We start from the raw sequence: 15,317 nt of genomic DNA on the forward strand, positions 1-15,317 counted from the left end.
TCAAAAGCCACCCTTGGCTGGCGCGTGGCGAAAATGTTCAGGGCCGCTCATGGCAACTGGCATAGATGGCAACTGGACTTCAGGAGTGTAGCGGGTTTGGGAGAACTGGCTACTTCCATGTTGGTAGCGAGAACGGGATCTGTATGCGTAGACTGGCTCCAGGTCAGACAGATCACGGAGTACAGGCTCAGAGCCTTCATCCACAGCTCCTTCACTATAAAACTGAGTGTTTCCACCATCCGTGGACCCGGAGTTGGCGTAATAGAGTCCAGTGTCTACACCTGTGTTACCATATCCACCATACCTAGCATCATTCCCAGTAGATGCTAGGCTGCCATAATGCGCTCCATAGGGAACACCAGCATTGTTAATGGAGCCGGTTGCTTGGGAACCAGAGAAGCTACCACCCCTACCTACAGAGCCTGGCTTGTTGTTGGAGTTCTGAGCAGCAGGGAATTGCAACAGACTACCAGAGGTACTGGGAAAAGAGGCACTACTGTCAAGCCTGCCAGCATTTGGGTTGTTAGAGCCAGAAGTTGACAGCCAGCCCACGAATCCACTTGGTGCAAGACTGCTGAAGCCTGGCAAGATGGAACATAAGTCAATTCTGTTTTGAATGTTAATAATGTGACAATAGATATGATATGGCTCCATTATTTGGACTAATAATATTACCTTTTGCTGCAGGAAGACAGGTTACACTGCTGATCAACAGGCATGAAATCCATGACACTCTGCAAACATAATCAGCGTTTCGTTCTGCCAACTGAGATAAGACAAGTCAAAACAACAAAGAGGAAACATCTGATAACTTACCTCAACAGTCCACAAAGAAAAGCCATTGCGTTAACAGTAGATGCAACACGATGCGTCTGTGTTGTCTGAGCACTCCTTATATATGATCCTCCCAACCCTGCTAATTGATTGCTGATTGGGAACAGCTGCTGGCCAGGAGGGATGAGGTGTTGCCTGTCCAAAAATTAACCTCACATTTAATGTCTTGGGACGTTCACTACATGGACCTTTATATAAATCCTAATTTTAAAGAGCAGGTTCATCCAAATATTTTTTTTAAAGTGCATCTTCTTACTTCCCTCTATGCAGTTTTGGTTTTCTTCGTCCAGACAGTGAAATATCTTTCTCTGGGATGTCTGTCTCCACCCCAACACAGTGAATTCAATTGAATAGAACCCCCCATCCACCTTTGACCTCACCATCAAACACTTTATTGTTTTGGATGGTGAGTTTGGCTAACGTGTAAAAAAAAAACGTATCTCATAGTTTTGTCTTTCGGAGACTGAAATTCAAAAACTCCCAAAGCAACCCAAATGTTACTAGGAAATTAAACTGGCTCTGTTCATGTTTGAAATCATGAATCAGAAAATCCTGATAAAAAATGTAAAGATAGTTTTGTAACATCGTCTGTCATAATTAAATAACACTGTAGTGAGAATATGTGTGTGTTCCTTTGGTGACAGTACAGTATAGTGAGGAGGAAGCACTGAAGCACATGTAGGCAAAAGCTCTGGTAGCTCAGTGAAAGAATTGGGTGTGCAGGCTGTATAACAAAGTAGTCCCTCAATCATCCTCTTACACTGCAGTTACAAGGTTGTTTTCTCACTTTCAGAAAGGGGACTGTAACATGTAGCACTATCTCGACATATACACTATAAACATAGATAGATGAACATATTGTTTACGCTCATATGTCATCAACTTTAAATGTGGAAGTGCATCATCTCTGCTTTGTTCACAGCCTGTTTTTGATGCACCCAAGTGTCCAGAAACTCTGTTATTGCAGGTTTAAGTTAACATGGTAATGTTACATTTGAATACTACTTTCAAAATAAAGTTTCTCAAAACAAAGCTATTCTCTTTTGAAAGAGTTTGTGTACCCATCACCTGTCAGAACCAATCCCTTTGTCATTGTCTTTTTTCAAAGTGCATCCAAACATGAGCTAATAATAAGATAATATTGTGATTGTAAGTCTTTCTTGTTTAAACCAGGAGAATCTCCTCTGATCTCAATGTTTCGAGTTCTGCACCTGGCTCCATATTTAGACCAGATGCTGGATGACAGATGCTTTTACATGTAAAGTAACAACACATTAGATTAAAGCTCCTAAAACAACTTAAAACACCTACATTCATCATACTAGCTTTATAAAATTGACATTCATCAGAAAGTCCTTTTTGAAATGATGCTTATTTTCATTAAGAATGCCCTTTACAGAAGCAGATAAATAAATGTGTTTTCCTCTTTTGTTGTTGTTGCAACAACCAGCCAGTGGATAAATCATTATGACTGAAATATTGAGAAACTCTCTGTAGATTTAGTTTCAAGTTTCAATTTCTTTATTGTAATGTTACAGGAAATGAATCGTTGGCAGGGAAAATCTGCCTCCAACTCCAATAATACTCCAACAATTCTCACATATGTATAACAAAAAGTAAAAAAAAAAAAAAAAAAGTTAATATTAGTTAAATAAGCTGCATAAGTTAAAATATAGGGATGAATATAACATAGCCAAAATATAAATTCACAGCAATTGTAAAATGAATTAATTGTAATGTAAACAGGGATGAGTAATATGCATAATTCTATAAAAAAAGCATATGAACAAATATTGTTAAACATAGAAACATGTTATTGTGATTCATAATACTAACAAACTTAATTCCAGTGTGATTTTCAAAATTAGATTATTTTAATTGAGCAATAAATATACAATGCAGTTCTTTGGTGTTAAATTAAATTTTCACCCCTTTTCTGAATAAGGCACCAAAACAAGAAAGCTCCAGTTCAGAGAATTACATTTACATGTAAACATCTTCTGGTGGGGTTAATTCATGTATATAGTTAAAGTACACAATTTTATGTTTTACTATTTTATATGATATAGACACATTGAGGACATTACAAGGAGAATGTAGTTTTTTAAATATAACTTTTTCTCATTAAAATTACTTCACCAATTCCTGGTTTACAATAACTGCATTACATGCAGGAGTAAAACATAAACATTTCCATTTAGTCATACATGTTATGTTGTTGGTTGATGTTTAAGAGAAAACGCTTAGTTAGTTAGTCAGCATATATATCGAGACATGCATTCATCAGTCGTGTAAAGCCCATTGAGATATTCTGCAGATGTTTTCCAGGAAAACCTTAATCCAGAGATCATAATGTATCATAAAGCAGTTACTGGTCTTTTAGACTCATTTAGATGGACTACTCAAACTCAATGGACGAGGTAATTTTATTTGAACATAAACTAACCCCCAAATCCTGTCTCGTATTTTGGTCAGTTTAAATCCATATATCAGAGGATTCATCATAGGAGGAATGAGCAGGAATTCTATATCGATGAAGTTCCGAAGGCTTGGATGTAAATTTGTGGCGCCGAATCGCATATTCATCAAATCAAAAACTATTGCGACAAGGAATGTGACTAAAGAGACTAAATGGGGCACGCATGTCTGCATAAACTTTACCCTGTCATCTTTGGACCTTGCACAAGTTCTAATAATATGCATATAAGTCCACATTATGAAAAAACCATGAGACACGTAAATGACGATAGTGAAATATGCAGCTATGTTGTTTGAAACGGTATTTTTGTCAGTGCAAGCAAGTTTAACAATGATCCAGTTCACACAAAACAGTCTCTCAATGTTTCTGCCGCATAACTTAAGTCTTGACGTCAGCAGAATATTGATGGAGAAAATGAGGAAAGGTGTTATCCAGGAGAAACATATGAGCTGAGAGAGCCTCCTCTTAGTCATGACAGAGTGGTAGTGCAGTGGTCGACATATAGCCAGATATCTGTCGTAAGCCATGACTGCCAGAATGGATAAATCACAGCAAGCAAACGAGTACATGACAAAAGCCTGCAAAAGGCATCCTTCATATGAGATTTGTTGAGAAGAAGACAAAAGATCTGAGAGGAATTTGGGGTAGAAACCTGTGGTGCCATAAAGTCCATTAATACAAAAACTGCACAATAAGACGTACATGGGTTCATGCAGGTTTTCATTTAAAATGATGATCAGGATGAGTGAGATATTGAAAAATAAAATTGCACAGTAATACAGTAAAGTGAACATGACGATAGTTACCCTGTAATTATTTGTCTCGTTGAACCCCACTAGAGTGAATGTTACAACAGAAACATTATCCATGATCAGAAGACTAATGCTCCCACCTGTCATACCACCAAATTCTACTTACCCTGTCAACGAATGGTTACAGAGTAACAGGTGACACCAGCTGTGTGCTGGTCTCCCTCTGCACCTTCTATTTTAAAGCTCTAGTCTACCATTTGAAAGGTCTGAAAAAAGCATACCCCCCCCCCCCCACCCACACACACACTCCCCTCTGTGCTCCTCCAAGCTCGTATCGTTCTCCCCTCAGAGCCTCCCACCTCCCTCTTATTTTATGAAAATAGTTCACCGAAATGTGTTTCTGAAAACATTTTAGGTGAGAAATAAACTATGCAGTTGCTGAATCTGTCTTTATTTTTCAGTAATAGTGTTTATTACAGCCATGAATGATGAAACATTATCGGTGTAAATGCAGCGGGTGCTGGTCGGATTTCTCTCTCACCCCGACTGCAGTACGTCCCCGATCCCAAACTGCTTGGCGATCGCTCGCCACTTGTCGCCTCGCAGCAAAAGGGTCCCGGGTTCGATTCCCAGGTCGGGCCCGGGTTCCTTCTGTGTGGAGTTTGCATGTTCTCCCCCTTGTAAGCGTGGGTTCTCTCTGGGTTCTCCGACTTCCTCCCACAGTCCAAAGACATGCAGGATGGGGATAGGTTCATTGATGACTCTAAATTGCCCGTAGGTGTGAATGTGAGCGTGAATGGTTGTCTGTCTCTATGGGCCCTAGTTTCGTGGCGTGGCACAGGGTCTTGCGCAGCCTTGCGCACGGTCAGTTTGGCAGTTTGGTAGATCGCCTGCGCCAAGATGGGTGTGGCGGCGCAGCAGGGAGAGGCGTCACAGATTCAGCTTGGTGCAGCGGAAGTTTCTTGGCAAAAAGCCTCGCCGAGACTGCGCCGAAAGCCCGCCAGCTCCAACCTGGTCTACTCTTGGCGTAAGGCGAATTACAGCTGGTGGAGTGGCAGTTTGGCTGACAGGCGCGCAGTGCGCACACGTCACCAAGACCTCACAGGCAGGTTTCCACAGTTCCAGGCACTTAAATGCAATAAATAATCACAACAAGCACTATTTAATGCAACTAATTGAATCAACACGTGAATGTATATCTATATAGATTGTCCCGTCACATCTGACGTCAGATCAAAGGCGGATGGCACCCCATATAACGGAAACTCAGCCTGACTGAATGAACACATCTGAAACTTGGACCTCTCGGACCAAAACATCAGTTTCATCCTGGGAAAAGTTTGGCCGTCTGGCGCTGCTGCTGCTGCTGCTGCTGCTGTCTTCTGTCCAGCGCAGAATTCCTTTATAATGCCCCCCACTACCGAAAAACCCTGATTTAGGGGCGCGCAGGTGGCGGAATGGTTTGAGTGCATGCCATGCATGGTACACATACGCCACCGACCCTGGTTTGAATCCTGTCCGAAGGTCTTTTGCTGCATGTCACACCTCCCTCTCTCTCTCCTGTTTTTCATATCTATCCACTGCTAATAAAATGCGTCTATGCCTGAAAAAATCTTTTAAAAAAAAATACAGCACTTTTGGGGATCGTGTTCTGCTTGTGCGCTGGTCTCGCACCTCGGCAGCCTGCAACTTTGCCGCGAGCTGGAACCGGAGTTGGGGCTGCAGCTGGTCTGAGTGGGGCGCGAGGTTCCGGTGTCCCACCGTTCTGGTGTTGGACGGGGAATCCGGTGCAGCTGTGGAGCGCAGATGATGAAGACGGTGATGATGATGATGAATGGCCTGGCCGGTTCGTGTAGGCACCGGGTTTTCGCCACCATTATGTCTACTGCTGTGCGCCCTGACCCTGTTTTGTGATACACATGCCTAAAATGTGCCTACAATTTCTATAGTGATATAATATCAGCATTATAATTATTATGACAATACGCACGCACAGCGCGTGATGCGTGTGGTGGGAGGCGGCGCTGCTTCTGTCATTGGGTTGTCAAGTGACGAAACTTGCACTGAACCTCGCCTGGCACATTAAAGGTGAGGAGAGGAGCTCATTTGATTGGTGAAGATCTGAATCAGCTGTGTTAATCCCACTCCACGCCTTGGGCCCTAGTTTCGTAGACTAGGCTAGTCAGCGCGCAGTGCACGTGCGCCACGCCGACGGGGTGTGTCCGCCTGGACTTTGCAAGTTTTGTGCACCGCGCAGGCTAGCGCAGGCACGCCTCCCCTCACTCCCACCCGCGCAAGTGGGAAAGAGGGAGGAGAAGAAGGCGTGAAGGTATGTGTCTACAGGGGCGATTTTAAACGCGAGTGGACACACGCTTCCCAGGATTGCACGCATGGCGGGCTGCCACTAGAGGATGATTGACAGGCGCTCTCCTTCATACAATCACCCGCACAGTTCATGGCTGCACCTGATTGGACGATCGCTTTCACAGCTGTCCTGTCTGCTCCAGAGTTCACGCAGACCAACATCGCGGCTCGTTTCGAAACTTTCTCTTATTTTACAAAAATAGTTCACCGAAAGGTGTTTCTGAAAACATTTTAAGCGAGAAATAAGCTATGCAGTTGCTGAATCTGTCTTTATTTTAGATCGACAACATTCAGTTTAGAAGATTTTCGCGAGCGTTCCCGAGGCGGCGAGTGGAGCCCGGCGCCTCTGATTAGCATAAAGTAGATTCACTTCAACCTTATGCAAATGAGGAGCGGCCAACTCGCGCGCCGTACATTCGCCGCAACGCTACCAGAATGCATTGCACGGCTTTAATGAATGGGACGCGGGGAAACACCGCTGACTGTGGACACGTACAGAAGGTTCAGTGCAAGTTCCGTCACTTGACAACCCGATGACAGAAGCAGCGCCGCCGCTCCCACCACGCACATCACGCGCTGTGCGTGCGTATCATAATAATAACAATGCCGATATTATAAAAAACAGGAGAGAGAGAGAGGGAGATGTTTTGGTCCAAGAGGAGTTTCCGTTACCGCCTTTGATCTGACGTCAGATGTGACGGGACAATCTATATAGATATAAATTCACGTGTTGATTCAATTAGTTGCATTAAATAGTGTTTGTTGTGATTGTTTATTGCATTTAAATTCGCCTTGAATGAATGGACTTTATTTGCGCCTTGCGCCTTACGCCAAGAGTAGACCAGGTTGGAGCTGGCGGGCTTTCGGCGAAGTCTCGGCGAGGCTTTTTGCCACGAAACTTCCGCTGCACCAAGCTGAATCTGTGACGCCTCCCCCTGCTGCGCCGCCACACCCATCTTGGCACAGGCGATCCACCAAACTGCCAAACTGACCGTGCGCAAGGCCGGTCGAAACTTGCATACGCCGGCTCCGCCACCCTGTGCCGCCCTGCGCTGCGCTGCGCCACGAAACTAGGGCCCCAGGTGTCATTCATGATAGCTTTATAAAATGTATGTTCATCAGAAAGTCCTTTTTGAAATGATACGCCCTTTACAGAAGCAGATAAAGAAATGTGTTTTCCTTTTTTGTTGTTGTTGCAACAACCAGTCAGGGGATCAATCATTATGAGTAAAATATTGAGAAACTCTCTGTAGATTTAGTTTCAAGTTTCAATTTCTTTATTGTAATGTTACAGGAAATGAATCGTTAGCAGGGAAAATCTGCCTCCAACTCCAATAATACTCCAACAATTCTCGCATATCCATCCATCCATTGTCTACCACTTATCCTGTATTCAGGCTTGCGGGGGGGCTGGAGCCGATCCCAGCTGTCATTGGGCGAAGGCAGGGTTCACCCTGGACAGGTCGCCAGTCTATCACAGGGCCAACATATAGAGACAAACAACCATTCACACTCACATTCACACCTACGGCCAATTTAGAGTGACCAATGAACCTATCCCCATCCTGCATGTCTTTGGACTGTGGGAGGAAGCCGGTGAACCCGGAGAGAACCCACGCTTACACGGGGATTCTGAACATGCAAACTCCACACAGAAGGAACCCAGGGCCAACCCGGGAATTGAACCCGGGATCCTCTCGCTGTGAGGTGAGAGTGCTCAATTCTCACATATGTATAATAAAAAAGTAAAACAGTGCATAAGTTAAAATATAGGGATAAATCCAAAATATAAATTCACAGCAATTGTAAAATGAATTAATTGTAATGTAAACAGGGATGAGTAATATGCATTGCAAATATAAAAAGCATATGAACAAATATTGTTAAACATAGAAACATGTTATTGTGATTCATAATACTAACAAACTTAATTCCAGTGTGATTTTCAAAATTAGATCATTTTAATTGAGCAATAAATATACAATGCAGTTCTTTGGTGTTAAATTACATTTTCACCCCTTTTCTGAATAAGGCACCAAAACAAGAAAGCTCCAGTTCAGAGAATTACATTTACATGTAAACATCTTCTGGTGGGGTTAATTCATGTATATATAGTTAAAGTGCACAATTTTATGTTTTACTATTTTATATGATATAGACACATTGAGGACATTACAAGGAGGAAGGAGAATGTAGTTTTAAACAGAGCTTTCACTCATGAAAATGTCTTCACTAATTCCTGGTTTACAATAACTGCATTACATGCAGGAGTAAAGCATAAACATTTCCATTTAGTCATACATGTATTTTCAACATGTTATGTTGTTGGTTGATGTTTAAGGGAAAACGCTTAGTTAGTTAGTCAGCATATAAATCGAGACATGCATTCATCAGTCGTGTAAAGCCCATTGAAATATTCTGCAGATGTTTTCCAGGAAAACCTTAATCCAGAGATGTATCATAAAGCAGTCATGGTCTTTTCTTCGACTCATTTAGATGGACTACGTGAGTAAACTTAATGGACGAGGTAATTTTATTTGAACATAAACTAACCCCCAAATCCTGTCTCGTATTTTGGTCAGTTTAAATCCATATATCAGAGGATTCATCATAGGAGGAATGAGCAGGAATTCTATATCGATAAAGTTTTGAAGGCTTGGATGTAAATTTGTGGCGCCGAATCGCATATTCATCAAATCAAAAACTAGTGCAACAATGAATGTGACTAAAGAGACTAAATGGGGCACGCATGTCTGCATGAACTTTACCCTGTCATCTTTGGACCTTGCACAAGTTCTAATAATATGCATATAAGTCCACATTATGAAAAACCCATGAGACATGTAAATTATGATAGTGAAATATGCGGCTATGTTGTTTGAAACGGTATTGTTGTCAGTGCAAGCAAGTTTAACAATGATCCAGTTCACACAAAACAGTCTCTCAATGATTCTGCCGCATAACTTAAGTCTTGACGTCAGCAGAATATTGATGGAGAAAATGAGGAAAGGTGTTATCCAGGAGAAACATATGAGCTGAGAGAGCCTCCTCTTAGTCATGACAGAGTGGTAGTGCAGTGGTCGACATATAGCCAGATATCTGTCGTAAGCCATGACTGCCAGAATGGATAAATCACAGCAAGCAAACGAGTACATGACAAAAGCCTGCAAAAGGCATCCTTCGTATGAGATTTGTTGAGAAGAAGACAAAAGATCTGAGAGGAATTTGGGGTAGAAACCTGTGGTGCCATAAAGTCCATTAATACAAAAACTGCACAATAAGACGTACATGGGTTCATGCAGGTTTTCATTTAAAATGATGATCAGGATGAGTGAGATATTGAAAAATAAAATTGCACAGTAATACAGTAAAGTGAATGTGACGATAGTTACCCTGTAATTATTTGTCTCGTTGAACCCCACTAGAGTGAATGTTACAACAGAAACATTATCCATGATCAGAAGACTAATGCTCCCACCTGTCATACCACCAAATTCTACTTACCCTGTCAACGAATGGTTACAGAGTAACAGGTGACACCAGCTGTGTGCTGGTCTCCCTCTGCACCTTCTATTTTAAAGCTCTAGTCTACCATTTGAAAGGTTTGAAAAAAGCATCCCCCCCCCACCCACACACACTCTTCCAAACTGCTCGGCAATCGTAGCCGGATGGCTACTATTGGCTAAAGTTTGGCTCAAGTGAAAAATCGTAGTCTAGAGCTTTAAGATGCAGTTTTTTTTATTTATTTTTTATTTAACCTTTATTTAACCAGGAAAACATCTTATTGAGATTAAAAATCTCTTTTTCAAAAGAGTCCTGGCCAAGACAGGCAGCAGCACAGATTTGGTAACAGACAATCATTTAAAAACAACAGAGAACATACAAATAGAGCCACAGTTAAAACAAAATTGTCCCGGGCATTTTCAACCGAGACTGGCCCACCAGGTATCGATGGAAAGACAATGAAGCCTATGAACAAACTTTTTTGTGACAATGCTTGTACACTGTCTGGCATGCCCCTCGGCTGTAATTGGTCCAGCCCAGAATCAATCATGACTTAGGGGCCGATCTACCAGTTTTGTGTACCAATAGCAGTGTTTCCCACAGGATTCTATCGTGGGGGGTCTTGCGATCTTCTAGGGTCCGGGGGCATGTGTGTAGCATATTCTCACAAACTGCTGGTACTAATACAAAATGTTGACATACTAAATGGGGTTGAGGAGTTGAAGCATTCAAGAAAAGATGAAAACAAAAATGACTAAAACACAGTGCTGAGCCTTCCAGGGTTCCCTAATTAGTTTTCACTGAGGGCCAAATTATGCCCAGGTTGCCAAGTCGAGGGCCAAATTGTCTGTTTTTTTTCATTGGATCACTAAACATTATTTTATGTGCAAATGTTATTATTGTTGCTGCTATTATTTGAAGTATTATTATTGTAATGATTAGTACTACCAGTGGTAGTTGGTTGTAGTAGCAGATAGTAGTCATAGCCTGTGTTGAGGGACAGATAAAAATGTACGCTTGAATGACGTCCAATATCAACGATTTATTTATTTGAATGCCCCTGGAGAATATTTTGATCAACAACAAAAAACAACAGCACTACAGCAAGTGGTGCACAAGAGGAAAAAATATTATATAATAGTGGAGTTAATGATTTTTGTTTGCAGCGTCTTGCTTTTGTCTTGTAATTTGCAGACGGTCCCTGTGCACTCGCCCGGCTGCCGGCTGCGCATAGAGATCAATGTTCTCCGTCCAGACTGGACGGCTTATTTATGTAAAAAATCGGGGTTTTGGTCCTTGTAGCTCGTAGTCTATGATATTACTGTGGGGAAGAGGCATCATTTGTGTTTGAAAACGTTTCTCTTCAGATTTATTGATCCCGAATCTGTGAATATATTTCCAACTTTACAGAACTCTTTATTTCAGCAGGTTATTGCATAGTGTCACTGGGTCCGCACGGGCCGGACACTTTGCTCTTGCGGGCCGGATTTGGCCCGCGGGCCGCTAATTGGGGATGGCTGCTTTATACTATTAGTTTATTATGACTATTATTATTATTAATATAAGTGGGTGACTATTCCTCAGCCTTCCTTGGTGTTTAGGTGTTGACATACGCGCACGCACTGTCAAACTCGCGCAGCTAAGGGGGGTCGGCGCGGGGGACGCCTTGCCATGGCGACGGGGGAAAACAGAACGTTGATGAACCAAACCAGCCGCGAGGATTTCCCCTTATAATAAGCGCTGCTGCCCTCCTGTTTAGGTCTATCATTAGAGCCGCTAGTTAAATCCATTAAATGTGTGGGAAACACTGAATAGATATCATGACTAATACCATTAATAACACTAGTACCATTAGTAAAAAAAAAAAAAAGGCTCGGCCCAAAATCGCCATCGGCCCTTCGGACAAATGCCTGAATTGCCCGATTGTCTTTAGAGGATGATCACCCAAATAATTAAAAATAGGCAAATTAAGTTGACCTCACAAATAAAGGTGTCACACTTTTGATGAAACAGGCATCCAGTCCTGCCTAGAGTGTTAGTGTGTGCGTGTGTGTGTGTGTGTGTGTGTGTGTGTGTGTGTGTGTGTGTGTGTGTGTGTGTGTGTGTGTGTGTGTGTAGCATATGGAATAGATTTAAAAAATGTTTTATCTGCACTAATCGAAGATGCCAACATTAACATGTTTTGAAAAATGACCATAAATACAGATGATAAAACTCCAAAAAAATGAAGCATGAAAAATAATTAACTGCCAAAAACTGTGATGTTAGAACAGAAAACACACTTGCATCCCAATGTGGCCATTTTAAAGAAATTAGAAACAAAGTTTGTACATTTGTAAAATGATTGGAGCATTTGCATTTGCTCACTTTTTAATCCAGCACTTACAGTATAGTATGTACATATGTGAGATTTGAAACGATTTGACCTTATAACAAAAGGTTTTCAAACAAATCTGAGCCTGAAACAAAATCAATCAATCAATCAGTCATAACAACAACATTTGTTAAGGTTTGGAGGTTGTTATTTATGAGAACATTTGTACACCTTTTCAGCAGTTGGATATTTTATGATGCAACTGTGATAAACACACACAATAGATGATGATGTACTAGTCTAGAGATGTTTACCACCCAAAAACTGTATAATTCGGTTTCTTATTTGTGTCAATTTCAAACCGTATATCAGGGGATTGACCATAGGGGGAATAAGGACAAATTCTATAGCCATAAAATTCTGGGCACTTTGTGGTGCATTTGAGCCAAACCGCATGTACAACAAATCAAAAAACAAGGACGTAACTAAAGTAAGTAAACACAATAAATGTGGCAGACATGTTTGCATGAACTTTGTCCTGTTCTCTTTGGATGTTCGGCATTTTCTGATCAGATTTAAATAAGACCACACAATAAAAACTAAATGTCCAAAATAGAAAGTATAATTAAAAGCAGGAATGGCAGTGTTTGCTATGGAGGAAAAACAAGCAAGTTTACCGATCAGCCAGTTAACACAGTAGATCTTCGGTATGTGTGAGCCACATAACCTTGATCTTGACGTTGTCACTGAACCCATGAACACCAAATAAAACGGTACAAGCCAAGCAAAGAACACAAACACACAGACTCTCTGTGTAGTCATGACAGAGTGGTACACCAGAGGGCGACATATAGCCACATATCTGTCGTAGGCCATCAGCACTAGAAGAGAAACATCAGCACTAACTGAGGAGTGCAGCACAAAACCCTGCAGAAGGCATCCAGCATAGGAGATGACATGAGTGGTGGACAGAAGATCAATTAAGAATTTGGGGTAAAAGCCTGCAGTCCCATAAAGTCCATTGATGCACAGATTACAGAGGAAGATATACATGGGCTCATGAAGCTTTTTGTCCACAATGATCGCCACAATTATGGTTAAATTCACCAGCCAAATCACACAGTAACACAATAAAGTCAGAATAAAGAGAATTACTCTGTAATTATTTGTCCCGCTTAAGCCCGACAGAGTCAACATAGTAATCACCGAAACATTATCCATCATATTTTAGCATTCAGAGTTGTTTTAGATGTCGATGCCATAGAGAGAAGAAATTGCATATTCATACCCCACTGAAAAGGACATAGCGCTGTGTCTGTCCAGCAGCTTTAAGCTTTGATATCAGTTTATATACTTTAAAGCCAGTCAGAGGTAATGAACCGCATGACCTCATTGAGCTTTAGCTCACTGATTGGATTGTTTGATCCATGCAAATACAACCTCACAGTAATTAGGTTTAATATATATATATATATATATATATATATATATATATATATATATATATATATACACATATTTATATAGATATAAATACGTGTATATATCTATATTATATAGATATATAGATAGATATTTATATCTATGTATATATACATTGATATATACTATGTATGTATATATAGAAATATAAAGACAGTTACTACGCAGAAACGGTATAATTCTGTTTATTTGGTTAAATTTGAATGTGTGTATTGATGATGGAGGCAGGGGCGCCGCTAGGGATTTTGGGCCCCATGACAAGAATCTTTACAGGGCCCCCCAACACAGCAGCGAAATTTTTTGATGCTATTTTACATACAATCTGTGGCGCTGTGTGACACCACCGGTGCGCTACCTGCAGCTGATCCAGTGGACTGAACCATTTTACGTAAATACAGGGGGGGAAGGGGGGCCCTGCAGGCGTTGATGTTTCCAAAACAAATAAAGTTATTTTTACCAGGACATGGAAAATAAAACATTTGTGATTATATGTTAGTTAATAACTTAGTGTCATTATTTTTCTGTATTATAATTTCATCATCATTAGGGGCCTCTCTGGGCCCCCCTCAATCATGGGCCCCTAGAATCCGTCTCCTTTACCCCCCCTTTTCGGCGCCCCTGGATGGAGGTATAAGGAGAAATTATATTTCCATAAAATTCTGGTCATTTTTATCAACCAAATTGCATGTAAAGACGCAACAACACACAAGCCAGAAAACATTGGAGAACTATCCTTGCTGGCTAACAAATTTCAAATATATATGTACACTGATCAACAATGGAATAGACTGTTTCCCCACCCTTTAAGTCTACGATCTTCATGTTTAGAAACTGTCAATGTGAGGCAGTTACCGGTTACATGTTGGTGAAGATATTGGGCCCTAGTTTCGTAGACTAGCCGTAGTCAGCGCGCAGCGCACGTGCGCCACGCCGACGGGGTGTGTCCGCCTGGACTTTGCAAGTTTCGTGCACCGCGCAGGCTAGCGCAGGCACGCCTCCCGTCACTCCCACCCCGCGCAAGTGGGAAAGAGGGAGGAGAAGAAGGCGTGAGTGGGAGACGAGGAGGAGACGAGGCGTGGACTGGGATTAATACAGCCGATTCAGATCTTCACCAATCAAATGAGCTCCTCTCCTCACCTTTAATGCGTAAGGGGAGGTTCAGTGCAACTTCCGTCACTTGACAACCCGATGACAGAAGCAGCGCCGCCGCTCCCACCACGCGCATCATGCACTCTGCGCGCGTATCATATTAATAACAATGCCGATATTATAAAAAACAGGAGAGAGAGAGAGAGGGAGATGTTTTGGTCCGAGAGGCTGAGTTTCCGTTTAGCGTGCCATCCGCCTTTGATCTGACGTCAGATGTGACGGGACAATCTATATAGATATAAATTCACGTGCTGATTCAACTAGTTGCATTAGTGTTTGTTGTGATTACTTATTGCATTTAAATGTGCCTGGAACTGTGGAAACCTGCCTGCGAGGTCTTGGCGACGTGTACGCACTGTGCGACGGTCAGCCAAACTTCCACTCCGCCAGCTGTGATTCACATTGAATCAATGGACTTTATTTACGCCTTGCGCCTTAC

General features: G+C 41.8%; 2 protein-coding genes across 2 annotated transcripts; both read right to left on the reverse strand.

Annotated features, from left to right (window-relative positions):
* LOC311022423 (olfactory receptor 4B13-like) lies at positions 1-4,182 on the reverse strand (the record flags this gene model as incomplete). Its single annotated transcript, XM_084023665.1, has 2 exons — positions 1-581; positions 3,243-4,182. 2 exons carry the CDS (start codon positions 4,180-4,182, stop codon positions 1-3), a joined length of 1,521 nt encoding a protein of 506 aa, XP_083879791.1.
* Positions 4,183-9,201: 5,019 nt separating this feature from the next.
* On the reverse strand, positions 9,202-13,444 carry LOC311022425 (olfactory receptor 1D2-like; the record flags this gene model as incomplete). The annotated part of the gene is made up of 3 exons (XM_084023671.1): positions 9,202-9,225; positions 9,360-9,593; positions 13,175-13,444. The coding sequence occupies 3 exons, from the start codon at positions 13,442-13,444 to the stop codon at positions 9,202-9,204; spliced, it is 528 nt and encodes a 175-aa protein (XP_083879797.1).
* Positions 13,445-15,317: the final 1,873 nt, after the last annotated feature.

The sequence above is a fragment of the Eutrigla gurnardus genome (assembly GCF_963514095.1).
Source record: "Eutrigla gurnardus genome assembly, chromosome: 12".
Taxonomy (NCBI): domain Eukaryota; kingdom Metazoa; phylum Chordata; class Actinopteri; order Perciformes; family Triglidae; genus Eutrigla; species Eutrigla gurnardus.